At 38.0% G+C, this 22,202-nt stretch overlaps 1 protein-coding gene across 1 annotated transcript in view; it reads left to right on the plus strand.

The window, feature by feature from the left end:
* Positions 1 to 856: 856 nt before the first annotated feature.
* Positions 857 to 22,202, plus strand: part of GPM6A (glycoprotein M6A) — a 133,458-nt gene continuing 112,112 nt past the window's right edge. The window contains exon 1 of the mRNA XM_075197577.1: positions 857 to 1,308. Coding sequence (XP_075053678.1) covers positions 1,272 to 1,308 — 37 coding nt within the window. The 5' untranslated portion in view covers positions 857 to 1,271. The remainder of the gene's footprint in view (positions 1,309 to 22,202) is intronic.

A 22,202-nucleotide genomic window follows, 5' to 3' on the forward strand; every position in this document is an offset into this window, starting at 1 on the left:
GTTTTAATGAGTTATTTGTAAAAGCCTGTCACAATCTAAATTTAAATGGATTGAAAAAAAAATCATGCTTTTTAAAACCATGTTGTGTTCAGCAGCCTTATTTTTCTGGTGTGATCAAAGAATTTTCATTGTAGCTTTGACCACAATAAGATCAGAGTTCTTTGTCTCTAAATAAAACGTGTGGGGCTTTTATTCCTTTTAAATGAAATCATTATTCTTTTTTTTCCTATCCACATACCATGTACATTACTGTGAAACATTGTACATCACAGATGCTTTTTGTGTGCTGTAAACAAGCAGACACATTGAAGTGTTGTTCAGAATTATAGTGCCACCTGAGAAATGTTCTAGATTGCTTGAGATGTGAAAATGAAAAGCTTGTCACTCAGACACAGACACTAACTGCAGTTTGCCTCAGTCTGCATATTGTGATTTGCATTTCAAATCAGACTGCCAAAATCTCTTTAAAAAAATGGTACTTATACTGCATGTTCTTACCAGTGGTTTTATTGGAGACAAAGGAACGTAGACTTCCATTTCCACTCTATTCCAATCCCTATAAGCACTGTATGTGTGAAACAAGTCTATAATAACATCTCTCAGTGACATCATGGTCACACTGAACATATATCAATGTTTCATTCACTGTGAATTGAAAGTGAGGGCGGTAAATAGCATAACAATCAATACAAACACAAACTACAATAGAATAAGCAAAGCATGTAATTTGTATTGGGTCTAATTGGGAGTACAGCCTCTACTGCAGCAGACAGAGCCCACAGACATTTGGGCTTTTCCACTTTGCCAGCAAGTAGGGGGTATTTGCAGTTGGTGGTCTGTTTTCTGTGCAGATAACGCCCCTTCATCTGTTCTCACTGCAGCCTGTTACCAATTTCAGTCTCAGACGTCAATAGTTCCTAGGCTGTACATGCAATTATAGCTCGATACAGGAAAACTGAGCTTCCTTCGCTGCCTCCCATACATATTTCCCTCCTAACTCCATCCAAAGGCAGCCCCAGTACCTGCTTGCTCTGGTGTACAATGGGAAGCTTTGAGGAGAGAAATTGATAATCTTCACGGAAGAGTAATTTGAATGAAATTCCACTTGACAGGCTGTCTCCAAGCAAAAGTCAGGCAGTGAGGGAGTGTGTGCAGCATACAAGCCTTGCTCAGCTGCTGGTCTGCACAGTCACATACACACACTGTACCTACATCACATTAGGGCTCTTTATTAGTTTGTGTTAGTTCAGTTACCAGCCAGAGAGGTGGACATGGAGGAAAACATGGAAGAAGGGCAGACACAGAAAGGTAAGGTGTTTATATGATTACTGCTTATCCTATTGCCTTGCAATATGTGCAGCCAGGATTAGTAAAACCGTCTAATACTTGTTTTGCTTTTTTTTTTTTAACTGCAACATAGATGTAGTATGTGAGATTTTAGCAATACAGTCACATGCCCACACATAGCTATGCAATGGGCGATGTACAAGGCACTGTGAACCTGTTCCCATCAGACCAGCACTCGCTAATCTTCATTTATTTTAGCTTTTCACGCTTGCCTTGCTGGGAAAAATTAGGACCTCAGAGTGAACTGTGCAAGAGACACTAACAATATGTATAGCTTGCTGGTCTCACAAAGAAGTCAATGTGGCCATTAATCCTATGAGTCAATGGAGCACAAGAATTGAGATGAAGATTTACATAGAGCTAAGGGATGAACATTATTAGTCTCTTGTATTGCCACAGTTCTGTTTTTTGTGGTAGTAATGAGCATTGCATGTTTTTGTTCACATATCCTCGCACATGAATGTGTATTCTGAATTATCATACAGTAACACCTATTTTACATTGCTGTTTTTTTTTTTTTTCATTTTATGTTTGTTTACTAGCACTCTACTATGTAATGTCTATATTATCAAACAAACACTGTTATGTGGGATTCATTTTGCAGAATTGGAAATATTGTGTAATGATCTGATTTTGCAGATTTTATTTTTGCTTTGAAATCATTTTATTTTCTGGCTGATTCGGAGTGTTTGGGAATTATGCAAACTGGTCAGTGATTTTTTTTATTTGCTACATCTTTCATCTATGCTGTTGCACTCTCATTAGACCTGACCTACTTACGCTAAATGAATCCTGTTTTTTATGCTGACGTGTTTTTCTATCTTTTGTGCATAAAATTAAACGGAATCTTGCAAATGGTAACCTGTTTTAAGCAGGTGTACTAATTGCTATTTTTGCCATTATGATCAAAAAGTGATTAATACATAATTCATGCATATTAATAAAGAAATCCAGTGGGATGATTTTTTAATCATTAAGTAATATAGAAACATGTAGCCTGCTCCAAAATACACTGATGCCACGGTGCATGAACAATATTTAATATATATGCTTTATACATAAACACACATAATACATTTTATAATATATATATATATATATATATATATATATATATATATATATATATATACACACAAATATATACATATATACTTTCCGGTTCCTCTTATTGCATTATTTACTTGATCATTGTAGTGTGAGATCAAATACATCATAGATCAACAGGACATGCCTTCATGATCAACACTGTGTTAATGCATATTCATATATTTGGATGTGACAATTTTTGTTTTGTTTATGTTTTATGTACATTACTACTTAAATGACCATACTGATCTTGTATCTTTTTACTTTCATATGTTCCAAGTTATATTTAGCAGAAAAAAAAGGTAAAATTATGTTCATAGATTTGATAAGATTTAGGCTATATTTTATATGCCCTCCATTGCCGAACATCTATCGAATGAAGATCCAGTGATTTCTACAACACTGACATCCTGTGGTAGCTGTGCTACTCTAGTGTCACTGAAGTTTGCGATAGGCTCTAATTGATCACACTTCATGTCTCATATGTTGATTATGTAACTAGTTCCGAACATATTGATTGGCTGAATTAAGGTTCAGCCCACAAAATGGCGGCCTCCACAACGTATAGAATCCAAGGCCATTTATATGGGAATAATTAGGCTGCAGAAGAAAAACAATATGATTGAACTGTTTCTACTATTGTACATATATTATTAATTATTAGGGGTAGTACAGATTTGTCAACGTCATTCCAACATTCATGGTATTGTTCTTAAGTAACGTGTGTGGACGTAAACTTTAGATATTTAGGAGACATTAAATTTGCCTGCTAACTGCTAAGCATAATATCATATACTGTGAGTCTAAACACTCTTAAATATGTGGACACAATACCATCCCACCAAAATATATGAACATCGGATAAAAAAAATTCTACTCGGACTTATACATAACAGGTCAAGTGTCCATGTGAAATTAAAGCCCTCCATAGTAAAGTAATTGTTCTTTCTTTTATTGGTAAATGGTTATTTTTGTAAGTTATGATCCCTATCTTTGATTGTTAGATACATTTAGATACACTGTGCTAGAGAGTGTATGTGGAAAGTGGTCTCTCTCTTAGTAGAGTGTATGTGAGGGGTGCATGTATGCTTCCTGACTGCATGCCAATCCCCACTTTTGTGTCGCCTACCAATAACAGTGGGTTTACATTCTTAAGCACTTTGCAGTTTCTGTTAGATACACTCTAATAAAGAGTATCTAACAAATGATGGCTATGAAGTTTACATTACATATATGATCCTTTGATCGCTAATATATAGTCATAAAAAAGTCCACAAATAGGAACTATTCCTTTAACAATGATATGGCATGCCGGTGTTGTCATTGTCAGGCAATAGCTGCTAGATGGAAGTTAGGTGAAGAATGAATGAAATGGACCAGAAAATCAAAAATTGCAGAACAAGAGCAGAGGACAGAGACAACTAAAGAAAATGAACATTTAGAAGGAGAATAGCGTGGGGTGAATACTTTCCATAAATTCGTGAACATGAATTCAAACAATGGATTCTTAATGAAAAAATACAATTTTATGCTTTTAACAGAGGCATTTGAAAAAATACAGAATAAATTACAATAGTTACAACTTCAGTATATTAAAAACCCATTTAAAATACAGAGGACCAGAGTTAGAGTTGTACTTGTGTCCATTTGTGGCTCGTAAAAATAGGCATTTTGGTAATACGTCTGCATGTGTACCAAAATGCAACCACATTCAGGTTGAGTGTATCCTAGCATGTAAGTTGAGTACAGTCACTATATGGATACGTAAGTCAAGCTCGTCTCTTACAGATGTGTCTGATTTTGACATCCATATCCTTAAAATAAACCTTTTAGGATATATCCTTGCACGTCTTATAAGCAATTCTCCGTGCTGATAAGGGTGTTGGCTACATCCTTACGATGGATATACCTATGTGCTAGTTTACAAGTTGCTCATATCTTGAGATATGTAAAACTCAAAATACACTTAGAAAATTGCCATTTTCCGGCCTTATTTTAAGTGTATGTTGGGTCTCATCTTTGAAGCCAACGTTAAATGAGGCCCAGAATGTTAGTAAAAATAAAATGTGACAAGTGTTTTTCTTTTTTTTTTTCTATCATAAAACTAAACATCATAACAACAAAAATAGTAGGTCCCTCCTTAATCCAAAACAGTCATGTTTACAAACTTATGGACAGTACTGTAAATAAAAAAATATTTGTTCCACAGTTTGTGGAAATGTATACTTTGTGTTCTCTCAATATACAGTCATTCTTTGTACCACAAATATTGCCCATCAATGTACATATTTCTACATATTGTCTTGGTAGTCATTGCATTGTGATGCCTCTCTTTCTATAATACTACTAGTGGCAAATAAAATGGTGGTATAATAGGATTTCTTCTGTATCTAAAATGGTGTCCTCATCCTATTAGTTCATGTTTTGTTAGCTTTAATGGATGGTCGGATAAATCCGTAAGCTGACTACACACTGATGCAATTATCGTGTAGATGAAACCATTTGGCCAGCTATTGCATTAGTGTGTACACTCCTATGATCATGTTTTATCATACCACAACACATCACAACTGTTGATTTGGTTTTATAAAGTTTCTAAAATTCACGATCAACAATGGAAAATGTGGGGCAAATGTGGAAGTGTGTATGCGCTCAAGACCAGCAGTGTAGGCAGATCTCTATAGAGTGTGCTGAGTCACAATGTTTTCAGCAGATGGATATGAGAGACGAGCGCAGATCTGAAGGTAAATTGTGTAGGTGTGTACTAGGGATGTGCACCGGCGACTTTTGAGGTCTCGTGTTTTGTGTTTTGGATCCGGATTTTCGTTATTTTTGAGGTTCGGATTTGTCTCGCAAAACACTTGACGAAAGGTCTCGGTTCGGATTTAAGGTATTGGATTCGGATTTTTTTTGAAAAAAACATAAAAAGTTTAAAAATCAAGTTTTTGGGCTTATTTTCACTCCTAGGCTATTATTAACCTCAATAACATTCAATAACAAGCATTTCCACTAATTTACAGTGTATTCTGAACACCTCACAATATAGTTATTAGTCCAAAACGTTGCAACAAGGTATCTTTCTGGACTGCGTAGAGGAGTGGGTCACCACAATATATATTAAAAACCCTGAACTTTTATGATTCGCACCAATAAATGTACCTGGACTGCGTAGAGGAGTGGGTCACCACAATATATATTAAAAACCCTGAACTTTTATGATTCGCACCAATAAATGTACCTGGACTGCGTAGAGGAGTGGGTCACCACAATATATATTAAAAACCCTGAACTTTTATGATTCGCACCAATAAATGTACCTGGACTGCGTAGAGGAGTGGGTCACCACAATATCTTAAAAACCCTGAACTTTTATGATTCGCACCAATAATTGTACCTGGACTGCGTAGAGGAGTGGGTCACCACAATATCTTAAAAACCCTGAACTTTTATGATTCGCACCAATAATTGTACCTGGACTGCGTAGAGGAGTGGGTCACCACAATATCTTAAAAACCCTGAACTTTTATGATTCGCACCAATAATTGTACCTGGACTGCGTAGAGGAGTAGGTCACCACAATATCTTAAAAACCCTGAACTTTTATGATTCGCACCAATAATTGTACCTGGACTGCGTAGAGGAGTGGGCACTGGGCACCACAATAAAATATATAAAAAACCTTCAACAGATCTGCATTACACTACACATACGGCTGCTCCTCCATCCTCTCCATCATATACATGTTGGAGTTTTAGCGTGTGACAACCTCTTGTTTTTGATAATGTCAGTGCATTTTGAATATTTTTCAATTTGCCCCACACCACTGAATGTACTTTATCTATGATACGCAATACGCATCTATCTATCTTGACTGCGTAGTGTGGTGGCCCCGGTACACAATTTGGTACCGAGGCCACAATATAATTAAAAAACCCTCCACGTGTCTGAATTCCACCAAACAAGTATCTGGACTGCATAGTGGGGTGGCCCCGGTACCCAATTTGATACCGGGGCCACAATACCTCCTCCAAACATGGTACAGACAATTCGTCATTGAGATCCCAGACAGACAGGGTCAAAGTGTTATTGTTTGACTTTGTAAACCCAAAAAACTGTCCCTGTTGCACATAGTCGTGCAATGAAGACTGACTTTTTCATTTAAAGGCACGATCTTTCAAGTGTAGTGTTTGTAAGTCTAAGTCATATTATACTTTTGGTAAAATTGGTTTATTTTGTTCCTCTTTATGGTAATTAATTAGTAATAGAATTAAAGTATGAAATAGAATTAAAGTATGAAATAGAATTAAAGTATGAAATAGAATTAAAGTATGAAATAGAATTAAAGTATGAAATAGAGTGGTATAGAGTTGTAGTGTGGTATAGATAGAGTGGTCCACACAATATAATAATAAAACCCTCAACTGGTCTGAATTCCACCAAACAAGTATCTGGACTGCGTAGTGTGGTGGCCCCGGTACACAATTTGGTACCGAGGCCACAATATAATTAAAAAATTGGGCATCAACTGTCACCGTTGTTTAATATCTGATACACCTAAATATGGACTGCACAGTGGAGTGGCCCCGGTAGTAAATTTGGTACCGGGGACACAATACCTCCATCAACCCTCTAAATCCCACTCCACTGATGGCGGACACCGGGCGCACGTCTAACACCAACATTGCAGTTACAGCCGCAGTTATACGCTTTGCAATAGGGTGACTACTATCGTATTTTGTGGTCATGGCAAACGACTGTTGGACGGTCAATTGTTTTGTGAAAGACTTAGCGGTCTTACGACTTCCCCTCTGGGAAGATGACCGACTAACAGCAGCAGCAGTGGCAGTAGTAGGCGTACCGCTGCAGGATTCCTCGGATGAATCCCGTATTGAGGAGGACTCAGTCTGGCTGCTGACTTGGGCTGCAGGACTGAATCTGATGGAGATTGTGGAGGAAGTTGACGAGGAGGGTGTTGCTGGTGTGTATCCAACTGGACCACGGGATTTAGGTGTCACTGTACCGATGAGGGTCCTAGCCCCAGTTCCTGAACTAACCACTGAACTATGAAGGTTATTCAGGTGACGTATAAGGGAGGATGTTCCTAGGTGGGCAAGATCCTTACCCCTGCTTATTTGAGCTTTACATAAGCTACATATGGCCATACATTGGTTGTCTGGATTTGGATAAAAATAACTCCAGACCGAAGAGGTGCATTTTTTGGTCTTCTGACCAGGCATGACGATGGGCTTTTTCATCCCATGGACATCAGCTGTTTCCCCCCCTGGTGCCTCATTTACAATAACCACATCACCATCCTCATCATCAAGTTCCTCCACAGCGCCAGCTACATCATCAATAGCCTCCTCCCGAGCCACCTCTTCCCGTACAGTGATGGGAAGGTCAGGCTTGACAACCACCAACACCCTTGGACTCGCCTTGGGGATTTGTGATAATTTCTCTTTAGAAGGCAGAGTTGTTTGCTGTTTTGTTGCTGACAGCATAACTCTCTTCAATTTTTTGTAGGGGGGGGGAGGAGGAGGAGGGCTAAGATCCGTGGGTGAAGCTGAACCACTAGTCATGAACACGGGCCAGGGCCTAAGCCGTTCCTTGCCACTCCGTGTCGTAAATGGCATATTGGCAACTTTACGTTTCTCCTCAGATGATTTAAAGTTTCTCTTTTTGCTACATTTTCTTAACTTGGGCTTTTTGGATTTTACATGCCCGGTACTACGAGATTGGGCATCGGGCTTGGAAGACGACGTTGATGGCATTTCATCGTCTATGTCATGACTAGTGGCAGCAGCTTCAGCATTAGGAGGAAGTGGGTCTTGATCTTTCCCTACTTTATCCTCCAAATTTTTGGTCTCCATTATATGTAGCACAAGATACTGCAGAATGTGTGAACTTGGTAATATTGCAGTACCAATGGACTTATACTGCTGTATTGTTTTTGCAAATTTGGTTATAATTATTATATATTTTTTTTTTTTTTAAAATTTTTTATTTTTTTTTACTTTTTTTTAATTTTTAAAAAACTTGGGAATAGTGGGGAAAAAATTATGCCCTTAGAAGCACAGAGCACAGGACACAGCACCACTGGACTGAACAGGACACGGCACAGGACCCAGCAGCACTACGGAACTCAGCAGGACAGAGCACAGGACACAGCACCACTGGACTGATACTGCAGAATGTGTGAACTTGGTAATATTGCAGTACCAATGGACTTATACTGCTGGATTGGTTTTGCAAATTTGGTTATAATTATTATATATTTTTTTTTTTTTAAAATTTTTTATTTTTTTTTACTTTTTTTTTATTTTTTAAAAACTTGGGAATAATGGGGAAATAACTATGCCCTTAGAAGCACAGAGCACAGGACACAGCACCACTGGACTGAACAGGACACAGCACAGGACCCAGCAGCACCACTGACCTCAGAAGGACAGAGCACAGCACACAGCACCACTGGACTGATACTGCAGAACACAGCACAGCACAGCACAGCACAGCACAGCACAGCACAGCACAGAACTAAACAGCACAGAACTAAACAGCACAGAACTAAACAGCACAGAGGACCACCTAACACACCCTCCCTCTACCCTGATCAATGCCCGAGTGAAGATGGCGGCGACTAGCGGGGAATTTATAGGATCCGAGTATCGCGAGATCCGACAACGGGATTATGAGTCAGAGCCTCAGTTTCACTTTTGAATTTGGCGCCAATACCCGGATCTGTCTCGGATCCGACTCGGATCCGCAACGTTCGGGTGGGCTCGGATTTCATAAATCCGAGTGCGCTCATCCCTAGTGTGTACACATAAATCTGCATGATCATCGGGACTTTCAGTGGTTGGTAAAAGCATTACAGAAATCGCATATGAAGTAATCTTCTATAGTGTGTACCCAGCTTTAGTAGAAATTGAAAGCCGCTATCGTAGAGTAGAGTATAGTATGGAGTATATAAATGTTGCTTTCTGCTCAGACAAATCCTACAGGATCTGGAGCGTCATTTTATTTCTACATTGCATGGTACTTTGTGCCCTATGCATAAATTAAAAATGTGGTGTTCTGTTGTGGCCCTATTTGCCTTGAGAGTGCTTGTAAATTAGCTGGACTTGACTCCCGCTGTGCTCTCTCCCATATGAGTTTACTGATACAGCAGGACACCATTTTATACACATGCACAGTGTGTTAAAAGCACTATACAATGTATAAGGAAATTGGTGATCAAGAATCTGGTGACTGTTTCTCTTTAATGTTAAAAGACCAGAGCACAGAGGCCCCACCATCAGGCAACTTTAAAGTTGTCTGATGAAGGTGCCTCTGTGCTCTGAAAGCTAGCAAATATAATAATAACATGTTTTGGGTTAGCCAATAAAGGTATCACTCCTATAATACTTTTGTCTTTTTTGACACGAAAGTATTTAACATCACATAGATTTTTTTGGCTAACACGGTAATAATTTTTAAAAATAATTTTTTTGCTACACATCTTTAGCAGGTAAAAAACACTCAGAAATGTTCCTTATTTTTTTTCTGAGTGTTTGTAACACTGTTTTAACACCATCCTTACATATAAGTTCAATTTTAAGAGACTAATAACTTTCAGTTTCAGTTTTTGGAAGCTTACAAACCCATGTGGTCAAAAAGACTAAAATAATTAGAGATTCTTATGTAGACGTGATTAATAGAACATTTTAAATATTTTTAGTAGTACCAGTAGAAAACCAATTGATCTAAATACAATCAACAACTTGGTGTATTCACATATTCTATTAATGGAGATCTACATGTAGATTTGCCACCAAAAGTGTGGGAGGTGTTCAAAAGATCCGCAATGGAGTGAATAGTATGGAGTGGGGAGTGTTTTGGGTAGTGGAGCAAGCGAGTCATGTTTTGAGCTCTGTGAAAGAATCAAGATAAACTGACATAGAGATCCCAAGAGAGAGATAAAAGTTTGAAAGCATAGCAAGTGTATGGAGAAATACCCGAGTAATGCAGAGACAATGATTATCAGTTTGATGGGTTCAGTTGAGCACAAGTTAAGAGTAATCTGAATCTGAGGACAGTAGAGAGGGCTAATGTAAAAGTTATGTGTCAACAAGTGAGAAAATTATGCGGCGCACATAATACAGTGTACAGAATTGATTTATGTTCCAGTGTTTTGTGAACTGTGTACAAATATTATATGTAAATAAGTCTAGAACTACCAACAAAGATGACCAAGTGCCCATTTTTTTCATTAGTTGTGTCTGTGTATCAATTCACTTTCTACATCTGCATTACGTCTTTTCAAGGGGCATATTTATGAAGCAATTTAATGTGACAAAACGACACTTACCGTGAATCCGCCGCAATTTGAAGGATAGTTGAAATTTATGAAAGTTGCATCACAGCAGATATTGTGGATATCTGCTGCTTTGCATTTCATTTAGTTTTCTGTGCAGTCCCCATATAAGAGTATGGGCATTGCTCCCTAACGCAATTCAACAAGAGAGAAATTTTCGGAATCTTGTTATGTTAATGTACGCCAGCTGAAGCTTCCTAGCTGAAAACATTCCTAGCTGTCAGCTCTGCTCCGAAGATCAGAGCTGGACAGCACATGTATGGAGGGATCATGTGATCTCTCACATGATTTCAGCTCGTCGTTCAGTACAGTTTGCAGAACTACTGTTCTCTGTGCGCATGCCCGGTAGCTTAAAATGGCGCAGGAGCACAGAAAGTGAAAGGAGAAACGAAGAGGACAGCCAGGATCGCATTCCGAAAACGCCATAGTAAGCCTATTTTTTTTCCCACAGGAACAGCAGTTTAGAAGTGCTGTTCATGTGTAGGTTTTTTTTTAATAAATATGAGAAATAGTTCAATCCTTATCAATGTGATAAGGATTGAAAACTATTTTTCATGTTTTGCAGCACTTGTTAAATATGCCCCTAAGTGTTTCCAGACCTGCATCTGCGAGCTCTCCTGTTTCACCAATTTAACCCACAGTTCTGAATTCAATTGCTGAGAACATCGCGGCTGCGCAGTTTTAACATTACTACAGTAAATATATACACTATAAGTTTTCTTCGCACCTCTATGGGATGCGAGGATATGTGAGTGAATATTTCAGTAAAAATATACGCGCAAAGTGTTTCCAGATGCCCGCGAGACACTTTGCGCTGAATTCCCCCCACAGACTCCTGAAGTGGGAGAGACTTAGCTACAACTGTGTTGTTGAGACAAAGGGTATTATAAGACTGTTTGCGGTGTAATGTTTTACAGGTTCTTAGAGGTTGCAAGGAGTTAAAGAGTTGTGACCACAAATTTCAAATATCAATCTTTTATTGCAAACAAGTAAACATATAATAATAATAATATACTTAGCTACGATAGTTCTCTTAGAAATATGTTTAATCGGCAATTATCCAATTATCTTGAGCTGGATAGACAAATGGCTGGCACCATTACCGATGGTCCAGGATGAGGCAACTTGTGTTGCAGCAAAACCAGCTTTTATAGAGAGGAAACTAAGGGTGCTGGATATCACTAACATATAAGGTATAAACAGAATTAAGAACTTCTTATTGGTACAGCTACGAGTAGCAGTTTCACTTATTCTACGCAAGTACAAAGCAGTGAAGTTGCACAGGACTTTTCAGTACATGCGTAGTTAGCACTGGGACAACGGCTAGCTGATATATGTATATAGACATAATCATCATCATCTATTTATATAGCGCCACTAATTCCGCAGCGCTATACAGAGAACTCATTCACATCAGTCCCTGCCCCATTGGAGCTTACATTCTAAATCCCCTAACACACACACACACACACACAGACCGAGAGAGACTAAGGGCAATTTAATATCAGCCAATTAACCTACCAGTATGCTTTTGGAGTATAGGAGGAAACCGGAGCACCCGGAGGAAACCCACGCAAACACGGGGAGAACATACAAACTCCTCACAGATAGGGCCATGGTCGGGAATTGAACTAGACATATCCCGGCTTTGCCTTGGTTACTATAGATAGCATTTCATAATACACATAATAAAAGTACAAGAAAAATAAAATGTAGCTCAGCTGCCATTTTGCTTGCCCTGTCACAAAAACACACTACCACAATTCGCCCAAGCAAATGGGTGTTGCATACACTTACAGTATGTCGAGGCTGGATAAATCCCAAAAGCCAGGCAGCCAGTATGCCTGAAGAAGGCGTGCACCTAACTTTTGGAAGTTATTTATGCATTGACATCATTAAAAATATCTTCCTGGCTCCTGGAAGCTTCCTGCTGGCTCCTAGATTTAGCTGACAGACTCCTGATTTCTACATTGTTTTGTCCTTCATTATTATATGCTTTATGTAGCATAAATCCAGCATGTACTGCTGGATTAATGAGTTATATCTTGATAGATACAAGTCAAGTAAAGGAAACATATTGTCCATGTGCTTATTTTGTAACTGGTATTGTTTCTTAAGAGAAAATTAAATTCTTCTCCCCAAACATGCATTTTACTGTAAATACTAAATTACATACTTTAAGAAAAGGTATTGGTTGCAATGTCCTTCTGTGTGTGATGGTCGCTAATCTTTCAATTGCTACTTCTGTCAATGTTCAGAAATGAAGGGTGATACTTCTGCAGGTTGAACAGCAGGATTCTGAGATGCACTGCAGTTCATACTTACCTACTTTCTTCAGCTCCCTTCCGGGAGCCAGCCAGTGGAGGGGGGCGTGAAGGGGCGGGGTGGCCGAAATCGCGTCATTTCGGCCCCGCCCCCTGTGACGTCATGACGCAAATTGCGTCATTTGACAGCGGGGGCGGGGCCAAACGCCGCGATTCACCGGGAATCGCGGCGTTTGGGATCTAATTCTGCCCACTTCACTAGGAAGTGGGGCACTTCCTAGTGAAGTGGGCAGAATTCGGGAGATTGCCACACTCGCCCGGGAGTCCGGGAGACTCTCACAAAATGCGGGAGTCTCCCGGACATTCCGGGAGAGTTGGCAAGTATGCTGCAGTTTGGCATAAGCATGAGTGTTGAGGGTTGTGTATCCTATTTTACAGATTTTTTTTTTAGTGTATGAAGGCCAGCTAATGAAAACAAAAATAACAGAAAAAAATAAATGAAAATAGGTATACACTTCTCTGCTGCCCTATCAGTGTTGCTTCGTTAGGCCTGTCTCTCTTTTAGCAGATACAGGCTTTAGAGCATCATGGGCGTTCCAGCAATATATATACACACACTACATGTTACATGTCACATACAAATAAAGTTAGACTAGAATGTTAATATAATGTTAAGGTGCTTTGGTCTTCAGGATATGTGTTTGGGCCACCCAGACTGAAAACTAATGTTCTAGAGCAGTTCAAATGTCATTGCTTCCCCCCCGTGCCAAGTATACCCCAAAATATTTTATGGGTGCTTTAGCCAGATACATTTTCTCAAAATAATATGTATAATATTTATAAACAAAAGTAGGTGCTTGATACATGTTTATAGGCACACATCTCCCCTCCTGCCAGAACCAACACCTCCGCTCAAATCTCCCTCCCTGTCAATAACACCACAATTTCCTCAGTCTCCCGAGCCTGCTGCCTTGGTGTCACACATGACTCCGCGCTCTGCTTTATTTCCCACATCCAGACTCTCTCCCAGTCCTGTCAACATAACCTTAAAAACATTGCCATAATACACCCTTTTCTTACCCAACATGCTAACAAAACTCTTATCCGTTCTCTCATCATATACTGTCTAGACTACTGCAACCTCCTGCTGTCTGGCATTGCCCACACCCATGTACACCCCACTTCAATCCATCCTAAATGCTGCTGCAAAACTGATGTTCCTCTTTGCAAATCCCAACACTGGTGCTATGTGTCCTCCAGAATCCAATTCAAATCACTAACCCTTACCTACAAAGCCATCAACATCAACAACCTTTCATACATCTCAAATATCATATCAAAGTACTCCCTCTCCCAACCTCTTAGATCAACCTCTGACCTGCGCCTTGTCTTGCCTTTGATAATCACCACTCACTACTGTTTCTAAGACTTCTCACGTGCTGCTCCCCGCTTATAGAATTCCCCAAATCAGGCTCTCCCACAGCCTTCAAATCTTTAGATGATCTTTGAAAACCCATCTCTTTTTAGAGTTCACCTTATCCTCGATAACACTATTCACACTAATGCATCCTCACAATTATCCCAATCTCCACTCTGAAACACGTTTACTCCTCTTGTTTCAGCTGTGCCCTCTTCCTCTTAGCATGTAAGCTCTCTAATGAGCAGGGTCCTTTGTACTTTTGTTTTCATGTCTGCATTTATTTTGTCTACCTTCTATGTCGCTATTTTATGTATGCTCTGTTTTCCCTACTGTATGGTGCTGTGAAACACTGTGGCACCTTACAAATCTATGGTAATCATAATGGATACTCTTTACGTTAGAGGTTTAGGAAAATGTTCGTGCTAGAAGTACCAAGCTAGTTCATACATCTTTTATATCACTTTAGACCTTATTCCTGTGACCATATATCTCTTTATACACCAAAGGCCTTGTTTAGATTTCAATGCAAGTCCAACTTTCAAATGTAAAATTCTGCATTTTTCTTTAATGCACATCTGCAGTAAAACAATGTGGCGATTAGTGTAAATTGCACGTGCAGTAAGGTTGTACACACATTAGTGTGGCAAGCCCCAGGAGATGCTGCCTAGTCTGAGTAGACTTCATCACCAGATATGCCTCATTCATGTTTTTGTGGCTCTGCTATGAGTAAAACGTCCAACTGTATACTTGGGCCGTAAAATTCTAATTTCAAGACAAGTTCAGCTTTATAAATAAATGTTGATGATGATGATACTAAAAACTATATTGTGTAAAGTTTTAAAACAATCTTTTCACAACACATTCCAACAAACATCATTGTTTACAGTGGATTATCTTTAGCAGACTCTACATACCAAACATAAAACATATGAAATATAAAAGGAAAATAATGACTTTATAAACTAGATATGCTGCTCCTATGCAGAAGCAATGCAGAACAGTTTTCGGTTTGAAACGCGGGTATGACAGGATGGACCTCCTATGTAACCCTGTCTGTTGTTGCTGGGAACCAGCTGGGCTTACTTTGCCACGGTTCCCTTTCGTTACCCCAAATGCGCCCTCTTGCTGCAGTAGGAGGGGCTTACACGTGCTGCCACCACTGGACTCCTTACCAGCATCCAGTACTGGGTTTCTTCTGAGTAACTGATGCTGCGAGTGTACCCCGTTACGGGTGTACCTGGGCTGATCCTCCTGACCTCTTACTATGGATCAGGGAAGCTGTGAATGGATCCCTCCTGGCCTATCACACTGACCAGGGCTGCATGGGTAGCAGGCAGAGCGGTGGTATTGGAAAACTTGGTTCCAAACCTCAGAACAGCCGGGAACAGATTAGATTGTGGGTCTAATCTGCAGGTTACAGGAATACAGCAATATTGAAGATGTTTCCAAGTAGGAAGCAAGATGTTTATTTGCCCACACACTGGTTAAAGGTACCAGGTGATCACTCAAGTCAGATGAAATCAAAAGAACAAGTTTTCAATACAAGCCAGTGCCTTTTATACAGTTCAGACATAGGCTTTTTTTAGAATCAGGATGTAACCTGTTTATACAAACACGGATTTCTATGCATTGCAAAGCCAACTCATATTTACACTTATCTATGAAATTCTTAAAAACCTTGCTGTGATACCTACTAGCAAGTCAAAAGGTCTAATACTTCAGACAGTCGCAGAATACACATTCCCAAAGAAAAAGTACAACCCTCAAACAAGTCATTTCCTCACATCACAATACACAAAAGACTTTGTAAACAAAGGCTCATTGTAATATATATATATATATATATATATATATATATATACATACATCATAAATGAGACATTTGGTTTAGAAAGGTTAAACAGAAAAAATAAATTTTCTACCCTGGTCTCAGAAATAACGATAACGATTTCCTATCTCAACATATACACAATATCAAACATAAGGGCTTGTGTAATTATATAAATAAGCGCCCTGCGCTATTTCCTTTAAATAAATTTATACCAGAAGTTATTTATCAGTGAACCAGTCACACTGGGCATTATGCATAATGACTAGTAGCCGAAGTTGCCAGGCTTTCCCTCATATCCCCCATAAGCATCACGTTGTCTGCAATTTGCAGGGGCCACAAGAATTGGAAACTGATGTGCTACATGTACATAGGAGCAGCACATACAGTTTCCAAGGTCACTATCGGAAGGTCGGAATTAGAATTATTTTCATTTGAACGGGGAGAAACAGAGAGGGTTCTAATCAGTTCCTAAATTTACGTATTGCAACTCACAATAAAAAAATGCCCTCTGATCTATTGTAGGAGGGGGTGAATATATAAAAAGTTGCAAATAAATTAGTGACATCACTGAGGCAGAGAGAGTGAAGTGATGTCCTTAGTTCCTAGTGATTTGATAGGCTGATTATTGGTTCATTTCACAAAATAGTTGCCTGTACTTTAGGGAGTTGATGAGTAGATTTTACAAGCCTTTCAAATGCTTTAATTAGTTATCGTTCACCACCAATATGTTTTTAATGTGATTACCTGTTTTCCATTTTCAGTTTATCAGATTTGATGTTTGTAGATTTGCGACATAGAGCTTGAATTAATCATTACATAAACCATGTGCTCTCAAGGGGCATAGTGAAAAATACAGTAACCATTAAATACATATAATGTACAGTCATTTGCAGATAGCTAGATTATACCTTATTCTGTATGAAAGTATAGTTTTCAGCACTTTTGATGTTAAAAATGAAATATCTTAAGGATGGTGAGCACAAATTAAGTGCTGACACACAGACTTTTGCATACATGCAAAAATGCACCTGTATACTTAAGTTTCTGAGACTAAATTTTGAGATGCACCTTTTTTAAAATATATGCAACTTTAAATCTGATCGGGGCAAAAATGCGTCAGTCACTATCATTAACTCAGAAGCTTGGACCAGGCAAAGATGCACCTCCTAAAAGACATATATCTTCAAGGTACGTGCAAGTCAAAATTGGATTGATCTCTAAGGGGCATGGTTGACTTGCATATCCACGCCCTAACTGTACTGAATTTACTGGGATCGCCCCTGAACCGCCTGTTCAAGCTCAAAGAGCTGCTCACAAGACATGCTCAACACAAAATCCGGGAGTAAGTTGTGTGCATGCGCAATGCGACAAATTTTTACTAAAGTCACATTTGTATGTGATGCAAGTGGATTTACACCCAACTATAAATAGGGCACTCTATGTGCTAGTTTGGCTAAATATATAAAATAAATTGTGAAATAATTACAATAAAAAGTTGTCTGTAGCCAGTATATTTATAATTTCAGAAAATGGCATCATTTCATGTTTCAGAAATATTATTTTTTCAGTCTAGATATATATTAGTCTTGATGTATGTATTGAAACTATATGTTAACTACAGCACCTACAGCATTTTGTCCTTTCAAATCTGCAATTCTTAACTTAACGATTGCTCAGTGAAACGAAATCACACATTAAGCTGTTTTTTTCTTTTAGTTGAGTCTTTTTATTTTACTTGCAGCAATTAAATCTTAAAATTGTAGTTTGACTCTTAGGGGCATATTCAATTGTCCGCGGGATTGCCGAAAATTCCGCGGTCCGCGCAGGTTTACCGCTATTACGGTAATCCTGCGCGGAAAAACAGCTCGGAAAAACCCTTAATACGGTAATTTACTTGCTGGATTTAAGCTGCGAGCTGAAATCCAGCGAGAGATTACCGTATTAACGGTATTAGTTTTTCCGCGCTCGACCCACGGACAATTAAATACCTCCCTTATAGTCTGATGTAAAGTGTATCTGTTTAATTTACATTATTCATAAACTTGGATTTCCTGGAATGATTGAGGCACATACAAACTGTGAATTGTGATACAGTGCACAATGAATATATTATCATAAATTATATAGACTTCAGTCACCTGACTATTATTGTTCACTTTACATGACTGACATTTGGCACCATCTAATCTACTTTCTACGAAACAATTAATAACTTCATGTAGCTGATGACAATTTTTCAATCAGAATATTGTTTCTTGTGAAATTATAGCTTAAATTATGACATTAAATGTGGTTGCTATATTACCAATTCTTTTACAAATTATCAACTTTCCTGTAACAGTGTCCACATGGAAGGGGTCTTCTGTAGTTTCATTCAGAAAGACATATTAGTAATTAGTATGCAGCCCATCCCATAAATATAAATTGATAAAACTGCTTTATAGTGTGGACTCAATTGAGCACGAGGTCCTGTAAGAGCCCTACACAATCACATTTTGCCTCATAGTTCAAGATGAAGGGGTATATTTACTAAACTGTGGGTTTGAAAGCGTGGAGATGTTGCCTATAGCAACCAATCAGATTCTAGCTGTCATTTTGTAGAATGTACTAAACAAATGACAGCTAGAAGCTGATTGGTTGCTATAGGCAACATCTCCACTTTTTCAAACCTGCAGTTTAGTAAATCTAGTCCGAAATCTCTGCTCATTCTCTGCCGAAATAACCCGTAACGTGCGTAACACTTTGTGCAGGGCCTGTACTAGACCTTGCACTAAATTGAATCTGACCTTATTTGTCTTTATGTGGTGGTTGGGATACATTGAAGTTTTGTGAATCTTTTTTTTTTTTTTTTTGTGTCGTTCTTGAATCTACATGTATGTTCATCTCACAAACATTCACATGAGAAGTAAACACTCACAATTAATATAGAATAATACTGTTTGTTTCTATGAATAGTTTGGACATATTTTGATACATTTTCAATTACAATTTGTATAGATGTTACGGTGACTAATTATTAAATTGCGATGAGAAAAAATCTGGAGAAATCAGATCCATTGCCAGGTCCTGTCGCTATACGCATGCACAACCTTAGCTGCGCAGGTGCAATAGCCACACAGAGGTCAGATCCTCCATTCGCCGTCAGTGTTAGCCCACCCACTAGCAATCAATGATAAATAGACCCCTAAATATTAAATAAAACAGAGAAAAATAAATTCTAGCATGATGCAGTTTAAATCGAAGTGCCAGAATCTTGTATATGGAAACCTTTAATTTACTTGGATAGGTATATATGCTTTCTATATTCTTTATCCGTTGGGTAAGCGTGTCTAAAAGATATTCCATATGATGTACTGTGCATGTTATAAGTTTTGTATTACATTTATTTATTCATGATATGAAGCTCTCTCTGGATTTAACAGCATATTGTACAAATTACAGATATTACGGTGTTGGTTATTACAGACCAGTTGCTTTGTAGTAATTATGGATACCTGAGCTATAGTGTTTCATTCCATGTTTCTGTGGAAGCTACATCAGTGCAATCTCACTTAATTATATATTGTACTAGATAAAGGCTTGACATTTATAGAAATACTTAGCAACTCAATGTCAGTCGTGAGTTTTTATCAGAATAAAATATTAGTATAAATATGACGCTTTGAAAATTTTACACAAAACTGCTAAATCCATGTCTTGTTTTAGTGTCATTTACAAAATACAGAAAGATGATGTCTGCTTTAGTGTTATTTAGGGTGACATTTTCATTGCATTTAGTTATTGAGAGATGATGGATCTGGCACATTCTGTCCTGACCTCTTGTATTTATGTTTGAACTGACTACTTATTTTATAGCTACCTATTCTTATAGAATATGTGTCCATTTATCTAGTTTAGGCAGAGGAAACGGTCACAAAGGCACTCTGCTGAGAGGTAACATCACACGTATTTCCTCGTACTTCAATCCGCGATGTTCAGGTACCGTATTACCTGAAAATGTGCATAGCTGCGATGTTCGGTTGAACATCGCAGCTATGCACATTTTCACTAAATATACTTCTAAATGGCAATAAAAATATCAAGTTTGCATATTAAAGTAGCCTACCGTTTATTTATGTTTTGTATCTCATTGGCTGAATTTACTTTTATTGATAAAACAAACCAAGAATATATATATTTTTTATTATTATTATTTCTTGGGAGATCAGATCTCGGTTACCAAACATTTACATATTAAACCATTTGTTTGGCTCTGTAGTTAGGTACCAGTAATTAGACTGGAATTTACTGAGTTTCCTTCCCCACCAATAATGAATACAGCGTTCTGTTATTGGCTTAGATTAGTTCTGACAAACATAGAGGTTAAAGAAATGATTGTGCTTGTTAGTGCCATATTCACAGCCCAATAATAACATTCCCAATATCACACAAACCCTTACACCTATATTTTTCTGACATGTAGGCTAAATAGCATCACCAATAAGTACTGGCAGTACCCTGACCGATCTATCTGCTAGGCTCGACCTTCAGGCAGTCCACTCTGTCACATGTACATATCGACCATACATGTACATATAGTATTTTGTCACAGTGCTTACTACATATTGTATATCCGGACTACAAATGGATATGCTGTATGCAATTATTCCGTTTTTGTAAACAATTTTATTCTTCTATATCTAAGAATTAGGTCCAGTTCAGTTCTCTGCCTCGGTGGAAGTCTAACTTTACTATACAAATAATACTCTCACTGCTTTTCCCAAGCTATATTATTGATTACAATTAACCAAAACATTGTCTTTATTCCATTCTCTTGTATACATTTTTATAAGCAGATGGAATAAATTGCTTGTTCACAATAATAGCTTTGATGAAATTTATGCATATCCCCAAATGTCACAACACCAGCTGGAGAGGCAAGAGATGAAGGGGCAAATTTTACATGCTCCAAAACCGCAATAACAGCTGTTGCAGCACAAAATTTCCACTGATGGCAATTAAGCATGTGGATTATGCTGGGGAAGATGATCTAAGAATGGTATATATGGATTAATTTTTAATTTCAAATTACACTGCAAACAAATATTTTAAAAACATGAATTATCAATGATAATATTTTTTACTGTGTGGGGTGCACTTTTATTTTCCTTAAATATACATGTGTGTGTTTGTGTGTATAAACTAAAGAGGAGATTAGAGTGCAATACTAGGATGTCTTAAATCACATGATCATCTTTGAGAGAATAATATATTTGCCTGAACTTGTGTTCTCAGATATTTCTGTGAGGTTCACAGACCTGTTTTACACATGTCCCATTATTTCATATCCCAAAGAGGGTAACAGATGATCTAATTAAAAAGATTCTTCCATTGCTGTGTTACAAACTATCATAATTATATTGTGGTACAAATTATCCCAAGGTTTCCATCCACTAAATTGTTGTCTCAGATTTGTACAGGCTGAAATACACTTAATGGCTTGCTTGGTCCTTGAAACATTCCCACCTAAGATGAAATGTTCATGAGAACATATCATTATGTGGGATTCCACCCTTATATCCCATTCATTGTTAATGTTATTGTTTATATTTCCATGTGGAGGGGAACACAACTCATATAAATGATATATTTGGATACTGATATACAGGTATTCCTCACTTAACAACCTACCCATTTAATGACCGCTCGGAGTTACAACCAGGTTCTCCCTGGGTCCTCATTGTTATAATTGCTGCTGTTTGTAGAGCTTTACTGTACACATGTTTATTTTCTGTTATGCAGTGTTATGTAATGTAAAGCAAACTAACAAAATACAGTTTTCTTTAGTCTATTTCTTCATTCAGAATCAATAAAAATGATTACAATACATGTAGGTGCATATAACAGTACTGTACTCAC

Source organism: Mixophyes fleayi, chromosome 1 (assembly GCF_038048845.1).
Source record: "Mixophyes fleayi isolate aMixFle1 chromosome 1, aMixFle1.hap1, whole genome shotgun sequence".
Lineage (NCBI taxonomy): Eukaryota > Metazoa > Chordata > Amphibia > Anura > Limnodynastidae > Mixophyes > Mixophyes fleayi.